The sequence below is a fragment of the Petaurus breviceps genome, unplaced genomic scaffold, assembly GCF_028583685.1.
Source record: "Petaurus breviceps papuanus isolate PSGF00001 unplaced genomic scaffold, PetGlider_PUasm1.0 178, whole genome shotgun sequence".
Taxonomy (NCBI): Eukaryota; Metazoa; Chordata; class Mammalia; order Diprotodontia; family Petauridae; genus Petaurus; species Petaurus breviceps.
Genome location: NW_027185777.1, coordinates 13,398,978 through 13,418,223, shown reverse-complemented (window position 1 = coordinate 13,418,223; position 19,246 = coordinate 13,398,978). Strand labels below are relative to the sequence as shown.

The 19,246-nt window shown below is 39.5% G+C and overlaps 1 protein-coding gene across 1 annotated transcript in view; it reads right to left on the bottom strand.

Annotated features, from left to right (window-relative positions):
- MLLT10 (MLLT10 histone lysine methyltransferase DOT1L cofactor) overlaps positions 1-19,044 on the bottom strand; it is a 235,757-nt gene extending 216,713 nt beyond the window's left edge. Inside the window, exons 1-3 of the mRNA XM_069086119.1 lie at positions 18,892-19,044; positions 18,528-18,687; positions 16,116-16,195 (exon numbers count right to left, since the gene is read on the bottom strand). Of these exons, the coding sequence (XP_068942220.1) occupies positions 16,116-16,195; positions 18,528-18,687 (240 nt within the window). The 5' untranslated portion in view covers positions 18,892-19,044. The remainder of the gene's footprint in view (positions 1-16,115; positions 16,196-18,527; positions 18,688-18,891) is intronic.
- Between the last annotated feature and the right edge of the window lie 202 nt (positions 19,045-19,246).

Here is a 19,246-nt window from a genome sequence, read left to right as displayed (position 1 = left end):
CTTCCATATCAATCCTCAATCACTGTGGAGAACCGCCACATCTTACTTACCAACAACCACCAAATGCTGGCCAACTACCATTTAACAGTCTTGAGGTAGGAGCCCCTCCCCTGACCCCAAACACCATCATGCTTACAGCCCAACCCTTGCACCCATTATTCCTCAGAAGATGAAGTCTGGGCAATTTGTTCTAAAGGCACAGCCACAGTTACTTAAGACCCAGAAAAGAAACTTCTCACCACCAAAGTCTAGGTATTGTCAAAGAGTTCAACATCAGAAACTGATATGATTTGATCAGTGGAAATGACATTAAAGATGAGTTACCATCTGCTTTGATGATGTATCATCTGATTTGCAACTGACACCTTCCATATGGGGTCTCCTCCATTAGAAAGTGAGTTTCTCTCTGCACAAAGAGCTATAAAACTGTGCATATCCTTTGATCCAGCAATTCCACTACTAGATTTGTATGCCCAAAAGATAAAAAAAGAAAAAGGCAAAGGACTGTATGTACAAAAATATTTATAGCAGCTCTTTTTGTGGTGGCAAAGAATTGGAAAGGGGATGCCCATCAGCTGGAGAATGGCTGAACAACGTGTGGTATATGAATGTAATGGAATAATATTGTGCTATAAGAAATGATGAGCAAGTAGACCTCAGAAAAACATGGAAAGACATGAACTGATGCTGAGTGAAGTGAACAGAACCAGGAGAACACTGTACACAGTAATGATGTACTATGACAACTTTGATAGACTTCTCTCCCTCTCTCTTTTCTTTTTGAAGGAGGGAATGCAATGCAATTGGGGTTAAGTGACTTGCCCAAGGTCACACAGCTAGTAAGACTTAAGTGTCTGAGGTAGCATCTGAACTGAGGTCCTCCTGACTCCAGGGCCAGTACTGAATTCACTGTGCTACCTAGCTGCCCCTAGATTATCTCTTTTTAGCAATGCAAAGATCCAAGACAATTCCAAAGGACTCATGATGGAAAATGCTATGCATATCCAAAAAAAGAACTATGGAATCTGAATGCAAATTGAAGCATATTATTTGCTCTCTCTTTTTTTCTTTTTTGGTTTGTTTCTTCTTTCTTATGGTTTCTCCCACTGGTTCTAATTCTTATTTACAACATGACTAATGTGAAAATAGGTTCAATATAAATGCATAAAACTTATATCAAATTACATGCACTCTTAGGGTGGGAGGAGGAAACAGATGGGAGAAAATTTGTAATTCAAAATCTTATGGAAGTGAATGTTGAAAACTACTCAGGTACTCCTGACTCCAGCGCCAGTGCTCTATTCACTGCCCCACCCAGCCACCCTAAAAATAAACTTTTAAAAGAAAGATTTAGCTACTCAGTAGATAGAATGATCCAAGATAAGTCGAAAAGACTTTACGAAAAATGCTATCCACCTCCAGAGAAAGAACTGATAAGTCTGGGGGCAGATTGAAGCATACTTTTTTCGCTCTTTGTTTCTTATTAATTTTTAATATTTTTTTGACATGGCTACTATGGAAATGTTTTATATGACTTCACATGTATAATTCATAACGTACTGCTTGCTTTCTCAATCAGTAGGACAGAGGAAGGAATGAAAAGAATTTGGAACTCAAAATTCATTTTTTTAGTGAATACTAAAAATAAATAATTTTGAAGAAAAAAAGTGAAGTTCTTAAGAACAGGAATGGTCTCACTTTTCTAATTGTACCCTCAGCTCTTAGCATAGTGTTTTATACCTAGTATCATCTAAAAATGCTTTTGCACTCATTCATATAAAAAAGCAAATGGCAAAGATGGAGTAGAAGCACATCCGTCCTTCCCGCAGCTCTGGCTTCCACCTTCCCCAATCCATGTTAAAAGGGGACTCTAAACAAACTCTGGAGCTGCAGCACCCACAAAATGACACAGAGAAGCTAACCTCCCGCTGAGGACAGCCCAGCAGGAATCCAGCCCAGTCCAGCCCCAGGGTGGGCCTGACCAGCTGCAGGCCAGAGGGAATCCAGACCTGCTGCAGCTGTGGCCATTTCCAGATTTATCAACACATAGATGCAAAGAACAAAGTGAGAGGTGCACTTTGGGACCAGTAAGTGGGAGTGCATGGCTTTTACCCTCGGGGCGATAAGCCCCTGCGACTCCAGCACAGTCAGCCAGTGCCAGTTGGCAGCTTCAGCTCGTGGCCTGCAGAGTGTAGGGAGACCAAGCACCAGTCTGAGGGGTAATCGCTCTTGCTTTAAGCTTCTTGGATCTGGATTGCCGTCTAGGGTGGAGGTCCTGGGGTGTGTGTCCAGCTTGCCAGAGCCTGTGGAGGCCTCAGAGAGGGCAGCCATCTAATACCTCTGGCAGCTGAGAAAACCCCAGCGTTTGGGACAAAAGCTCCCGTCTGGTGGCTGAATCCTACAGTGGCAAAAAGCCCAGGGGTCAAGTGACTGAGAGGTGACATGACCAGGCCAAGGAAACAATGCAGAGAGAAGATTCCAACATTAGACTTCTATTTTGGGGACAAAAAGGAGCAAAGCATGGAACAGGAGGAAGACAGAACTCCTGCAACCAAAAGCTTCAAAAGAAAATACGAGCTGGTTACAGGCCACAGAGGACCTTAAGAAGCAGATAAGAGAAGTGGAGGAAAAATTGGGAAGAGAAATGAGAATGATGCAAGAAAATTACAAAATTAGAGTCAACAGCCTGACTGAGGAAAGTAACACCTTAAAAAATAAACTCAAATGGCAAAAGAGGCTCAAAAAGGCAATGAGGAGAAGAATGCCTTAAAAAGCCAAATTTGCCAGATGGAAAAAGAATCTCAAAAGCTCAATGAGGAGAATCATTGCTTCAGAATTAGATTGGAGCAAATGGAAGCTAATGACTTTATGAGAAATCAAGATGCTGTTTAACAGATAAAAACAAATGAAAGAAGAGAAGGCAATGAATGTGAAATATCTCATGGGAAAAACCACTGACCTGGAAAATAGATCCAGGAGAGAGAATTTTAAAATGATTGGACTACCTGAAAGCCATGATCAAAGTAAGAACCTAGAAATCATCCTCTAGGAAGTTCTCAAAGAAAACTGCCCTGATGTTTTAGAATCTGAGGGCAAAACAGAGGTTGAAAGAATCCACTGATCATCTCCTGAAAAAGATCCCAAAAAGAAAACTCCTAGGAATATTATAGCCAGGTTCCAGAATTCTCAGATTAAGGAGAGAATTACAAGCAGACAGGAAGAAACAATTTGAATACTGTGGAAACACAATCAGGATAACCCACGATCGCCTGGCAGCTTCTTCACTGAGGGATGGAAGGGCTTGAAATATGATATTCCAGAGGACAAAAGAGCTGGGATTAAAACCAAGAATCACCTACCCAGCAAAACAGAGCATCATGTTTCAGGGGAAAATATGGTCATTCAATGGAGTAGAGGACTTTCAAGCACTCTTGTTGAAAAAAACCAGAGTTGAATAGAAAAATCTGACATTCAGATACGAGAAGCATGAGAAGGTAAACAGGGAAAAGAAATCATAAGGAACTTATCAAAGTTGAACTATCAACATTCCTACCTGGTTTAATTGTAACTTATGAAACCTTTCTCAGTAGTTGAAGGGAATAGAAATATATATGAGGGTATATGGGCAAATGTTTACAGGTATACACAGATAGAGGGCAAAGGACCAATTTAATAGGAAAGGATGATAATTAAAAGGTGAAATTAAGAGGGGAGAGAGGAATATAATGAGAGGAGATGGGGAGAGACAGAATGGGGTAAACTATCTCACATAGAAGAGGCAAGGGAAAATGGTTACAATGGAGGGGAAGAATAGGAAGGCAAAGGAGAATGAGTCAACCTTATTCTCATTGAATTTGGCTCAGGGAGGGAATGAAATACACACTAAATAGGGTATCTCACCCTCCAGGAGAGTAGGGGGGGAAAGGTATGGGGAGGGGGGATGATGGAAGGGAGGGCAGGCTGGGGGGAGGGAAGTTAGAAGCACCCACTTTTGAAAAGGGATGGGATCAAAGTAGAGAATAGAACAAGTGGGAGGTGGGATAGGAGGGAGGGAAACATAGTCAGTCTTTTACAATACATCTACTATGTTATTGTTTTGCATTAGCCACACATGTACAACCTAAATGAACTGCTTATCTTCCCAGTAAGGGTGGGTGACAAGGGAGGAAGGGAATGAATCTGGAATTCAAAGTTTAAAATCAAATGTTTAAATATATATACTATTATTAATACATAATTACATGTAATTGGGAAATAAGATATACAGGCACTGGAGCATAGAGATCCACTGGAAAAGTCGAAAGGGCTATGGGAGAATATATGGGAGGGAGCACATTTGAGGAGGGGATATCCTGTGGGATTGCTATTTTGGGGCGGTGGGTAGGGGAAAAACAGCGAGAAAATTTGTAACTCAAAATCTTGCAGAAATGAATGATGTAAATCAGAAGTTAATAAGGTACTTGAAAAAATAAATGAATGAATGAATGAGTAGATAAATAAATAAATAGTGTGCTATCTCTAGTTTTCATCAAAATTATAGAAACAGCTTATTAGAAGGCTACTAAAATACATTATTGGGGTGGCTAGGTGGCACAGTGAATAGAGCACCAGCCCCAGAGTGAGGCCCTGAGTTCAAATCTGGCCTCAGACACTTAACACAAAAGCTAGCCGTGTGACCCTGGGCAAGTCACTTAACCCTAACTGCCCTCCAAAAAGCAAAAATAATAATAATAATACATTCTTATCAAGGATCACTAAAGTATATACATAATGAAAACAACAAGATTTATATCAACAATGTCTTCCAGTCCTCTCATTGCAAACAAAATCAATTTTCACTGACTTCTTTTATTACTCACCTTCCCAGTCTTTGTCATGTCCCTAAGCTCCTAAACAATAAAGACTTCTTTCAAAATCATTCTGGCACCAGGTTCACTATCTTTCTCTCCAGCTGATATTATCTTTGGATTTTTTATCACCCTAGCCTCATGCTTGCTTGAATTTTTTATCTTCTATGCTCTTTTATTATTCCATTCTACTTCATCTTACACTTTACCTTTCAAAAAGTACTCTGGGATCCTAAATTCTGCATTTCCTCTTTTTGCCAAAATCCTTTCCCCTTTTTTTTCTTGGGGGAGGAGGGGGGCACGATGGGCACCAAAAAGTAGATACTGCCCACCCAACCCTCTCCACCCTGGCTAACTTCTACCATCTACCTCCTCTCTCCCTATACCCAAGTTGCTGAGTGATACTGAAGGAATTCTTGAATTCATGCTGACTTGGTGCACTATGAAATTATATTTACTTAGTATCAAATGGGCTTTCACTACTTCACAACAATCCTTTTACTCAATCCTTATTAACACCATATCAACTATCTTTTCATTTCAAAGTCCTAATTGTACCTTCCAGAGATGACCTAGTTAGGTACCTGTTTTAATGAGCTTGGACAATCCAAGGAAACTCTCAACTCCCCTCCTCTAAATCTTTCAATGTCTTCCCCATTCTTTCTCTCCAGTCTCCAGAGATAGCCCTTCTTGTCAAGTCTAATCCCTCAAGTCTAGCCCCTAGCAGAGACTTCAGGGGTTATGTCATCTCTTCTCTCTCCCTTTCACAAACCTGATCCATTATTCATCCCCTTTCACTCAATGCAATCTCAATCACTCCTCTTTACAATCTTTCATCAGCCTACAAACAGGTTCAGGTCTTCCATATCCTTACCTCCTCCCTCCCCAACTTTTCCACTCCTGCAAAAACAAAACAAAAACTTTCCACTGATCCTACTTATCCCTAACCAGCCACTACCCTCTCTTTTCTACTGCTAAATTTCTAGGGAAAAAAAATCTATATTTCCTCCCCTTCCCCTTTCTCAACTTCCTGAACTCTGAATCCCTAATAATTCCTTTCATAACTACAAAAAGATGATAATTAAAATATAATATATAAAAATTTTATCATGAGATAAAGTAGATGAGTTTTATTAAATTTTTGGATCCAGCAACTTAAAAGCAGTATCGAGAATTTAAAAAGCACACAAAACATTATAAAGAAAAATAAATTCAAAAATTTTAAATTTCTAATCAATCAAACGACCAACTGTGTCTCCAAAGAACATACTGGACAAATAATGTGCCATCCACCTTCTAAGAGGGTACTCAAAGTATAGAACGTGACACATTATCTGGTCATTACCACTGTGTGAATTCATTTTGCTTGACTATACTTATTTATTTCAATTTTTTTTTCTCTCAGTTTTTAAATGGGAGAAGGAATTGAAAAAGAGAAGTGGTAGAGTAATAGTGATGCCAAAGTAAGAGAGCTACTGAAACATTTCTTTAATGCACAGAAGGGAACAGATGGAATTTCACAAGAAAGCACAGAAGCACACAGCCAGTTTTTAACGTAAAGTGTGAAATTACTATGTACTTTTTAAAAATAAAGCAAGTAGTATGAAATGGAGATTCATAGTTTCAAGCACAATTCTCCTTTTGTATGTATGTATGTGTGTGTGTATAAATATTCTTTTGTTGGTGCTTATGTTCAAAAAAATTTTTTTTTATTTTTAAATTTGGCAAAAGAAATGGGTGTTGGGAGTGGCCCTGGAGTCAGGAGAACCTGAGTTCAAATTCGGCACCAGACACTTAACACTTTACTAGCCATGTGACCTTAGGCAAGTCACTTAACACCAATTGCCCTGCCTTCCCCCTCCAAAAAAAAAAAACTATATATTATTCAATTTAACCTTTTCTTGATTAGGACCATCACTGTGTTATCAGTTATTAAACCGTACTGTAATACAATCTTGTTCTCAGGACTTCAAATTCAAAACTGCATATAGCTGCTATCAAAAAAAAAAAAACCTGCCTCTCCAGTTCTGATAATGATACCACCATCCAAGTCAACAAGGTCAAAACTTTAGAATTATCTTTGACTACCCTCTCCCTCCCCATATCTAATCAGTTGCCAAGTTCTATGAACATTACTTTGGTCAGTCCTCATATCCATCAACTCTTTTCCATTCCAACCGCTCAGGCTCTCATTACTTCTTTACAAAATCATAATTCTTTTAACAGAAGGAAGGCCAGAAGGAATCAAAGACAAGCAGGGTTGCTTTGAATTGACTACATACTAAATTGCTGAACTGACTACATACCAAAAAAGTAAGCTTTACGTAATGGGAGATTCGCAGTTTCATGTGGGGAAAAAAAAAGAATGCAAAACCTCTCAATCTTAAAACAAATGATGACAGCTTCCTAAATGGTCATACAATCAATATATCACTTCTCTAAGTCTTTCTTCACTCTAAAAGGAAATTCATTGCTCTGATTATTCTTCTACTCAAAAACCTTCAGCAGCTCTCCAATGCCTAGTAAAAGGAGAATAGACTCCTAATTCCAAAATGCAAGGCTACAGAAGGGCCAACAGAACTTTAAATGTTTCACTGCTTTTCATAATGTCTGGTCTTTGAAGTTCTATACCCATTCTTATGAATATGATATGGTTTTGCTTCTAGAATTTTTGTAGCTGCTATTCTCCCACACTGAGGAATATAAGTGAGTCAACATTGCTTACCATGAAACACAAACAAGCTATATTAATATATTGACTTTTCAATGTATTGATTGGTTTTGCTATTTTCTCTTCTTCCTCTTAAAAAATATTAAGTTTTATTATTGTGCTATAAGAAATGACAAGTAGCACGATTCCATAAAAACCTAGAAATGTAAAGACTTACAATGAACTGATTGGAGCATAAGTGAGGAGAACCAGAAGAAAGTTACACACATTAACAGAAATATTATTATTCAACGAAGAACTGTGAATGACTTAGTTATTCGATGATCCAAGATAATCCCAAAGGGCAAATGATGAAGCATACTATACACTTCCAAAGAAATGATATCGTTTGAATAGACTGAAGCACATTATTTTTCACTTCCTTTCATTCTTCTTGTACAAAATTATCAATAGGGAAATGTTTTACATGATTGCATATACATAAACCTATATCTGCTTACTATAACAGGAAGGGAGGGAGGAAAGGAGAAAGGGTCATAATTTGTAACCCAAAACTTTAAAAAACTGTTAAAAATTTGTTTTAACATGTAATTGGGGGTGTGGGGAATAAAATATATTTCTTAAAAATATTAAGTTCTGGGGCAGCCAGGTAGCACAGTAAGTAAGAGCACCGGCCCCAGTGTCGGAATGACCTGGGGATCGAATCCAGGTTCAGACACTTAGCACCCACCCAGAAACACCTGGCCGTGTAACCTTGAGCAAGTTACTTAACCCCAATTGCTTAGGGGTGGCCAGGTGGCTCAGCAAGTAAGAGCACTGGCCCCAGTGTGGGGAATAACCTGGGGATCGAGTCCAGGGTCAGGGTACTTCACACCCAGAAATAACTGGCCGTGTAACCTTGAGCAAGTTATTTAACCCCAATTGCTTAAAAAAAAAATTAAGTTCTGTCTAATGTTTAAAATGAAGGTATTTGTAGATCCTATGTTTGATTACATGCTGCCATCGTGGGGGGGTGGGGAGGAGAGGATAGGACAGGGAGAGGGAGAGGGAGAAAATTTGAAACTCAAGGGATTGTGGAACTGAATGTTGTAAACTAAAAGCTAATTAATTAATTAAAAAAATATTAAGTTGTATGGTATGGCTTTCTGAGGACCAGGAGAGATGCTGGAAAAAATACTGGTAATAGAAAAAAATTTATTTTTAAAAGGTAAAGCCTTGTTATAATCTTTGTGTATTGGAAATTTATTCCTCCTCCATTCCTATGGAAAGTGAGTTAGTATTTCACATGTAGAATTTCAACAACAAAAGTCTTAAGCACTCCCTTTAAGGCCTTTGAGTCCTCAATTGAGAGAACAAACTAAGACCTACCTCCTGGCACTTGCCAGACAATTAGCATCAATTCCACATTAACTATCCCTCAATTTTTGCTTTTACTCCTAAAACTCACTAAGAAGATATCCTTATTATAACCTTATAGATAAAGTATTCATCTAGCTCCAAAGAGCAGCTTCATGGTACCTGACATCATAGAAAAGACTCTCCACATTACCCATTAGCTATAACCTAAAGCTAATCAGGAAACAATCTAATTTCATATTCTTCTGAACTCAAAGATCCCAAAGTATAGATTTGGAAACAGGTAAAAAATAACGTTTTGCTCCCCAAATACCTCTCCCACTTTCATCTCAGCCCTGAAAAGGAGGAAGCATCCCAAACACATGAGCAAAGGAGTCTCTCCTGTACAAAAAGAAAAAATTTACAAACCATATTTGGAGCTACTATCTCATCAACCCAATATGAATACAGATATGGATGGTCCTTAGCCACTACTCCTGCTTCCCTTTAGCCACATAATCATTTATTTGGAGAATCTGCAGCCAAATAAAGGAAATGAACCAGTTTCCTCCTCACTTTTAACTTCCTCCAAGCCAGGAAGTCCTTATTCAAAAAGCTAGTGAGTAGCTCCAACTTAAAAGCCTCCTACTAATACTAACTAGCTTTAGTCTACCTTTCCACTTTCATTTCATACCATTCCACTTCACATACTGTGTTTCAAAAGTGAATTTCTTATCCTGCCCTCTTCTGTCTCCTTGCCCTTGCTTACACCAGGATGGATCTCTCTCTTTCTCTCTCTCTCTCCCCCTCTTCCCCCCCAATTTGTTCTTACTCCTTTTAAAGTTCCCACTCAGATGCCATGAACTCTACAAAACTTTCTGTGACCTTCAATCTATTGCCAACCTCCAGGTCAAAGTAATCTCTCTTCAGAAATTTCTAATAGGGGGCGGCTAGGTGGCGCAGTGAGTAAAACGCCAGTCCCAAGCAGGAGGACTGGAGTTCGGTTCCGACCTTAAGACACTAAACACCCACACAAAAAAACTAGCCATGTAACCTTGGGCAAGTTACTTAACCCCAATTGCCCTCCAAAAGGAAAAAAAAAAAAAGAATTCTAATAGGGCTTTACTTGGACCTCTCCTTGGACTTATGGTAATCTGTACACATGCTTTCCCCATTCTACCTCTGTCCATAAGCTTCTTAAAAACCAGGTATGTGTGTCTATGTCTATATATTACTAAAGCACAGGACAACTGAAATGAACCACTGCAACTTGGAATATAAAGTTGAAAATCACTGAGTTAACATCATATGGAGAGTAAATTTAGGATTCACCATTATTTACTTAAACTGAATTTTCAAAATAAAGACATAGAAAACCAAAAGGTGAGGGGCTCCAATTACTTAATCCTCAAGGAAATTCAAATGATTGAACAAATGAATAAAAAAAAAGTATTAACTTTTTAAGTGTTACTAATGTTTTCATATATTAATGCTAACATTTTTTATGTGCCAAGCACTGAGCTATGTAGGGAAAATACAAACACAAAAATGAGAAAGTCCCTGTCATCAAAGTGCTTACATTCTAATACAGGAAGATAATACATATAGGAGTTTCAGCCTAGGAAGCCATGTCAAGAAATGGTAAGAAGGAAAAGGTACTGGCCAAGCAGTTGAGAAGATGTCAAGGTCTCTAGTTCAGCCCTGGTTTCCTGGAAAATCTGGATGGAAAATGCAGCTGGGTTTTCAACCACCTAGATTAAATGTAGACCATCAGATGACTACATGCACGCGCGCACACACGCACACGCACACACACACACTCATCAGACCAGCTGAGCCCCAGGTAGAGATTCAAAACTGAGTCGACTAAATGTAGATGGCAAATCTCCCCTTCCCCACTGATGACTCTTCTATCTACAGAAATGCCTATCTCCTTGCCTTACAAATGTCCTTGACCCTAACTGCAACTACCTATTGATTTATTTCTCCAATTAACGACCTATACCAGTGGTTGCCAAAGTGTGGTCTGCAAACCTCTATGGTTCCCTGAAACCCTTTCAAGTTAGTCCATAAGTTCAAAACTATTTTCATAATAATACTAAGATGTTACACTCCTATTAAAACACTCCTCCCTTTTCCTACTACATATATGTGTGAGGCTGGATTTCTTTCACATACTTCAAACAAATAACAATCACAAAAGACAAAATACAGAAAACAGATATAAGAAATCAACTGTCTTGCACTGAAGACATTAAAGAAATTTGTAAAAATATTTAAGACTTTTCAGTATTTGTTTGCAAAGATATTTTCCACTTAAAATGTTAAGTGAATTTGTAATAGGTTAACTATTATTTCAAAATTATTTTTAAATTACCCACTTTAATTTTTAACATGGTAAAGATCAATACATACAATCCACATAAACAAAAGCTCTTTGGAATCCTTAATAATCTTTCAGAGTTATAAGAGGGTCCAGAGACCCAAAAGTCTTGAGAATCACTAATATATACCCACCGCCAAAATTCCCTCATCATCCATACTTTCTTCAATTACCTACAAAAGCAGGTTTCTAATCCCCCTACACACTCTAATGAAATTACTTTCAAAAACAACCATTAACTTCTTAGTCCATAAACCTAAATGTAGGAGGGACCCCCTGCAGTTAGGAAACATAGGACCTCAGTGTTACAAGAGACATCAGAATTCCCTCTATACCATCCCACAATAAATGGTCTTCTGGTCTTTGCATAATGATCCCTGACAAGATGTAGGTTCCTACTTCCAAAGGTAAGCACTTTCTTGACACTATCCTGCCTTCCTTCACCATCCCTGCAAAATATGATACTACTACTTCTCTGCCTCTCTAGATCTCAATCCTAACTTCTTTCTCCCTTCCACCTCTAGAGGCATTTCCCAAGATTCTTATCTTTAGTACCCATCTCTCTTTTACACTCTATTCCAGCAATAGAAAATTCTCTATCTCCAGTCCCAATTTCTCTCCATAGTAGTAGTCTCAAATTTGCACATAAAATTATTTCTGGGTCAAAGGGCATGAGCAGGTTAGAGTACTGTAACATGAGGATAACAGCACCTACCTCCCTGGGTTTTTATAAGTATCAAATGAAATAAGTGATATTTGTAATATGCTTAGCACAGTGCTTGGCAGACAATAGGCACTATATAAATATTGCTATTATTATAATACATAATATAAATATAAAATACAAATGCATATGTAAAATATATATTACAAATATTAGTTCCAAATTGTTTTCCAAAATATTCAATATGCTAAAAACAGAACTCATTTTTCCTAGCCTAAACCAACTTCTCTTCTTTTAGTCTTACCTTACTTAATCGTAGTAACCCATGCTTGAAACCTGAGAGTAATATTTGACTCTGACCCCTTTTTCTACATAGCTTAGTTATCCCTCACAATACTTTTTCACATTCACCTCCCAATTTTTCAACAATCTCTACACAATGCAATCATTAGTTATTTCTTTCTTTCTTTTTTTGCCTTTTGGAGGGCAATTGGGGCTAAGTAACTTGCCCAAGGTTACATGGCTAATCATTAGTTATTTCTTATAGAACTTTATCTTTGTTTCACATTTCCTAAATGTGAACATGTAGTATCATGATTTCTATACAGATCTCATTTCCCCCTACTAGATTCTAAGTTCCGAGAGGACAAGAATTATGTTTGAATTTGTCTGTCTCTAAAACACCTAATACCAGTGAATTAATAGATAGTAAGCACCAAAAAGAAAAAAACCTCGCACTCCCAGGACACATTATGTCATAATAATGCAGAGCCTGGTAGAGCTATATTTGGTACAATAATTGCAGAGAACAATTTGGAATTGAACTAAACAAGCTATAGAAACTCTACCGCAAGGAGGGCAAAGGCAAAAGGAAAAGATCCTATAAAATCAAAATGATTTATAGTAACACTTTTTAAAATAGCAAAAACTAAGAAATAGAATTCAGAGAAGTACGGAAAGATTTACATGAACTGATGCAGTGACAAGCAGAAATAAAGACAAAATACAAAATGACAAAATTAGAAAACTAGATCAATATAATGACCAAGAAACTGGGTCCAGGAGAAGAAGTGAGAAAAAACAACATCATCCTTTGAAAAGGCTGGGAAACTATGGGTGTGAAAATTCCATTATGCTGTCACATTTAATTTATGCACTGGTTAGTTTTCCAGAAGTGCTTCCTCTTCTAGGTTTGGTTCCCATTCCCTTTCGCTTTCCCCCTCCCCCTCCCTGCCTAGGGCCTCTTATTCTTGTATAAACTTGTATCTTGTATCTAGCTAGATAAGGAGAGAGAGGGATAACAATTCAGGAAATGAAGATGATATAAAAATAAAAAGTTATCAATGAAAAGAATCCTACTATCAGCAATCCAGTTAGGGCTCACTTCACATATAAAATAGTACAATAACTTATCTTGCACACTGCTGCCAAAATAATCATTCAAAAGCATACTTCAATTACCCAAAAGAAGTTCTAACAAAAATCTTCACAGCCTATAAAGTATAAGCTCTTCTGACTAGTACACAAGTCTCTGAAAAACCTAGTTTTATCAAACCCTTGAAGGCTTTTCCTAGTCACCCCAGCTGCCTAAGTTACTTTCCATCTACTATGTATATATCTTGTATATACTCATTTGTTTACATGCTGTCTCCCCAATTAAAATGTAAGTTTTTCTCCTTCCTTAATCTAGTAAATACTTTCTATGTAAATCTAAGAAAAAACATACTTAAGAAAGAAAAGTTACAAGACTTTCCAATAAAGTCAAGGGTAAAGGAAGAATGCCTATATCACCACTACTATTCAATAAGAGTGCAGTACTAGAATTAAAGAGAAACAAAGTTATACATATAACTGGAATAAATAAAATACTATTAAGTGGGGGAAAAAATGGAAAGTATAAAAAAGAAAAGAAAAAGAAAAAATGAAGGAATGAGCATAGGCAAAGAAGAAAAATCTTTTTAAAATAAAAAGCAAGATGCTTTCAGAAAAACCTGGAAAAACTTACATGAACTGATGCGATATGAAATGAACAGAACTAGAATACTGTACACAGTAACAGCAATATTGTACAACGATTAACTGTGAATGACTTAGTTCCTCTCAGAAATACAATGAACTAAGAGTTCCAAAACATTCATGATGGAAAATGCTGTCCAATTCCAGAGAAAGGCTGACGCAGTCTGAATGCAGATTGAAGCATACTATTTTCACTTTCTTTATTTTCTTTGTAGTTTTTTCCTTTTGATCTTTTTCTTCTTTCACAACATGACTAATATGGAAATATATTTTACATGTTTACACATAACCTATATCAAACTGCTTACCATTTTAGGAAGAGGGGAAGATAGAGAAAAATGTAGAACTCAAAATTAGGTAAAAACAAATGTTTAAAATTGTCTTTACATATAATTGGAAAAAAAAATAGAGTACTATTAAAAAAAAAAAGAAAACCTAGTAAATGTCTTTGATTCCTATATAGTAATCTTTCAGCAGACAAAAAAACCAAGACGATTATTAAAAATTATCCACTCTATCATCCCACTTAACTCTTTGATGAAAGCTAAAAAGGGGTATTCTTTCTCTCTCTCTCTCTCTTAATCCTATTCTTCTCCCTTTTGCATAGATGTCAAAGTAGATAAAAAGTCAGGCCTGAAGTCAGGAAGACTTGAGTTCAAATGTGGCCTCAGACACTTGTATGACCATGGGCAAGACACTTAGCCTCTGTCTGAAGCTGTTTGCCTCAGTTTCCTCATCTGTAAAACACGGATCATAACAGCATCTACCTCCCAGGGTGGTTATGAGAATCAAATGATATAATAATTGTAAAGTGTTTAGCACAGTGCCTGGCACAAAGTATTATACAAATGTTACCTTTTATTATTATCATTTTCCCTTAAACATCTCTTAGTTTTCCAAACAGTATCTATAAGCATTATGCAGCCTTCCCATCAAAAGAATTCTATAACCCGAGGTGGCTAGGTGACGAAGTGAAGAGAGCAGCAGCCCTGGAGTTAGGACGACCTGAGTTCAAATCTAACCTCAGACACTTAACACTTACTAGCACTTAACCCCAATTGGCCTGCCCTTCCCCTCAAAAAAATAAAAAAACCTTCACATTAAAAAAAAAAATTCTATAACACTTTCTGCTGCATACCATCATGTCCCTCAACCCATCACTTTAATCATAAACAAAAAAGCAAAAAGACCAAGAAAGTTAACCTTCCAATTCATCAAAATGTTAAGGTTAATTTCTCTTACCATATCCTAATTCCTGTACTTTTACTCTGGGTCATATTTGTGTCTTACTCTTTACAAAATATATACATCTGACTGCTTATGAGATCAATATATCTCTGGACAATCAGTGCACCTGTTGCTCCTAATGACCAAACACTGCCCAGACATGAAAGTATGAACTGCTTTTGCTGGAGGTCTGGAAAGAGAATAAAAATGCTTTTCTATCTCCTACCAACTTCTTCACCCAAAACTAAGAGCAAAGAAAGATCACAGTGCACAAGGTAATACACAAATAAAAATAATAAAATTTAATCTATCTATTCAGTGTTTCCAAAAATATTATCAGAGAACAGCTTTTATCATATTCTACCACAGGAATACTATAAAGAATATAAAAAGAACAGCCAAGTAAAAAGTTGGTTTTTTTTTTAATTATGTCAAATGTGGCAATATATGAACATACTGGGTATTTTTCAATGTGATTAACGTAACATGTCTACAGATTTAGTGAAAAGAGTAAAATCTAAACTGAAATTCAGAATCTTTCATTAAAAAAGACCAGAGTCAACACATTAACTAGTTTCCCTATTACATACTGCTCAAATGTGACCAGATGATTAACCTTTATATTCATTTCTGTGTTTTCCAATTCAGAGAAATTGCTAATGAATCCCAATTTTAACTTCTGTTTTTAGGAGTTCAAAGGAAGTCAATAGGTAGTTGGATTGTTCAAACATTTCCAAGTTCCTTGTTTTTTCAAATCTATTTTAAAAAACTATATTTTAATATTCAGTCCAAATTAGTTCTATAAATCACTTAACCCCAATTGCCCTGCCTTCCTCCCTCCAAAAAATCAAATTAGTTCTATAAGATGTTTAACAAAAACTTGACAATACACAAACTGCAGAAAAACTGCAAGGTTATACTAAACTGTATTATCTACAATAGGTTAATGTTTTAAATGAACACAGCCCTTACCACTCTCGCTGCTCTTTCCTGAGACTCACATTTCCTGCAAAACCAAGGTCCAGTGGGTACTTGAACAATGCCATAGCAAGCTGTTAGAATAAAAATAAGATTGTTTTTACTATATACATGTATGTATATATAAAAATCTCAAAAATCATAGAAAATTAAAATCTTTTCAAAACCTGTTCTCCTTTACTCAATAGAACAGGAAATATTCTGCTTAACAAGAAAAACAAAGTATTGTATTTTAACTTAAAATCTTAAACATAACATTGCTTTTTAATTAGTACCAAAACATGTCACTCATGTTAAACACATCTTTGCAAAGGAAAGGCCAGTATGTCAATATTACCACAATTCATAAGATTTTTCTGTGAAACAAAAATTCAGAACTTCATCCTCTCATTTTGGCATAAATTTAAATCATAGTAAGCATTCCACATCACACTTTAAATAAAGATTTTCAAACCACCTTTTAAAACTGAATTAAAAGGACAAAAAAAAATTAAATGTCTTGCTAAAATATTATATAATCTTAACTTCAAATATGTAAATGGAAATACAGTTGGCCCCAATGCCTCTAACCTCTTTAAAATATAGTGCTCTGAATTACTGTCACTATATTTATTTCTAAATATATATGTGTATATATACACTAGCTAAAAAGCTAGTCATAACCTGACTTGAAATTTCAACTACATGATTTTAATGAAGTTACTAATAAAGGTGATGATAAATCTCAGACTCAAAGCTATATACCATATCAGAAGAGTAAAAAACCACATTACAAAAGAACACAGCAGGTGTGCAATCATTTCTAAGCCCTCACCTCTGTCCACAAATAGCTGCTTGGGCAAGGCAAATTTTACTACCTAATTCAAAATATAGCTGAATTATTTTCAAAGAAACATGTTTAGTGGCTAGTTAATAAGAAAACTTCTGCCAATATCAAATTCAGCTAAAAGCCTATTAAACATTTTAGTTTAGGCAAGGCATTTTTACCAACATTTCATACCCATATATCATGCTCTCACGCTAAAAAAATAGAATCACATATTACAACTTAGTTCTAAGTAAATATTTTAAAGTTGTTAAAGGCCCCAACATTTGATCAGCATTCTAGTATTGTTTATGTAATACTTGAACCTACGTCTTCATTGCTGTAAGATACTGAACTAGTCACCTGAGAAAAGGGGAACATTTCTATACTATTAAACACTATCCTGCTCTACTAACACCACTGTTTTAAGCATCTGTAAATATAGGTTATATTCAAATACATGAGGGAAACCTGTCAGAAGTAAATCACGCTGTATTAAAAGCTCAATCTCAATCGTTCTTTCCTGGCTTCCTCAGAGAATGTACCTCAAGAGCACGTAATCCAATTCTCCCCAAGTTACACTGTCTAGGACAGGGCTTGGGGGGGGGGGGGAACCAGTAACGTTTCAATACAAATGTTGAAGCACGGGATGAATGTATAAAACGTACGTGTCAGCCTTCCCCATAACTGCCCATGGTAGCCTTCACTCCACAGGATACAAGAAACACCAAATTAACGTTTTCTGGTTCTCTGATGGCCCTGACGCCTGCACTTAGACTAAGTCTGCTCTTGCGGGAGGACTTCACTCTCCAGAAACAACAGTGAATTTCTACCCTTTACCGGAACACGGGCACCGGGCTCTTCACGGTCACTGCCGTGCCGGCTGCTTCCTCCCCTTCGGAAGTGAAGACGCAGGCTTCCCTGGAACTCCTTTCCAGGACTTTGCGGGAGTAGAGCGCGGTGGCTCAGGCAGGAGGGGACTCCCTGACAACCCTCCCAGCCCCCTCCCGCACGTGCGCACCCTCAGCGCCGGGCCCGAGGACTCACCGAGACCGGAGAGCCCCTGCCCCCAGGCTCATCTTCTCCGGTCACCAGTCGGAGCTCCGGTCAAGGTCGGCCGCCCGCACCAGCGGCGGCGGCAGCCCGTCCCCGGACGCGCCCGAGCCCCGGGAGCGGGAGCAGCAGCAGCAGCCGCCGCCCCGGGCTCCGCCGCAGCCGCCTCCCCTAGTAACCTAGGCAGCCTGGCAACCCCCGCCTGCCAGCAGCCCTCCTCCCCACAGCCCAGGAAGTCTGGCGAGCTGCTGCCAGCCAGCCAGCCAGAGGCAAAGGGGCGGGAAGACGGACCAAGAGGAGGGGCGCACGCAGCGGCCCCCGCCCCCCGCCTCCCGCCGCAGCCCGGCCGCGGCCGCCCGCCCGCCCCTCCCGGCCGGCCCCCCAGCCCGCTGCGGGAAGCCCGCAGCCCGAGGGGCTCCCCACCCCCTGACGGCGCGGCCACACGCACTTCTCCCCTCCGCCCCCGGCCGCACCGAGGGGGCCGCGGGCGGGGCGCGGGGTGGCGGTTGGGGGAGGCCCGGCGGGCGGGCGGTTGGCGGGGTGTTTACCTTGATGCACGGCGACGCTGCAGCCGTGCCCGTCGCAGTAAACCAGCGGGTTCTCGGCCCAGCCTCTCTCGTCTGAGCAAACGCAGCAGCCTCCAATCATCTCCTTCATACTATGGGAGACCTCGTCCTCCAGTGACACGGGCCGGTCGCTAGAGACCATCTGCGGGGGAGGGGAGAAAGACCATTGAGGGGGGAGGGAGCTCACGAGGACCCCCTCCTCCTCTCGAGCCTCGCCGCCGCCCTCCCCTCCCCCCACCCCCCCTCCCGCCCCACCCCCCCCCCCCCCCACCCCCCCCGCCGTCCCCGCGCCGCACTGCCCCCCCCCCACAGCCCGAGCCCGCCCGCCCGCTCGTTGTTCGCTCACTCGGGCTTTGCTGCTCAGTCACTCACGTTCTGCACTGGAGTCAGGAGCCATGTCCGTGCTGACTCCCTACCCCCCTCCCCCCTCCCCACCCCCTCCTCGCCTCCTCCTTCTCTTCCTCCTCTCCTTCTCTCCCCTCCCCACCTCCACCCGGGATGCTAACACAGGAACCTGGAGAGGACACACATAGCAACTAGGCCTCCGCACAGGCGCACTGGGGGGCTCCCGCGGGGCAGCGGGGAGCCTGGGAGGGGAGAGAGGGAGCTCGCTTCCTCCTTAGCGTCATCCGGCGTGCGCGCCCGCTTCAGCCCCCAGGAGGAAGGGGAAAGGGGGAGGGGTTGGGGAAGCAGAACGTGCG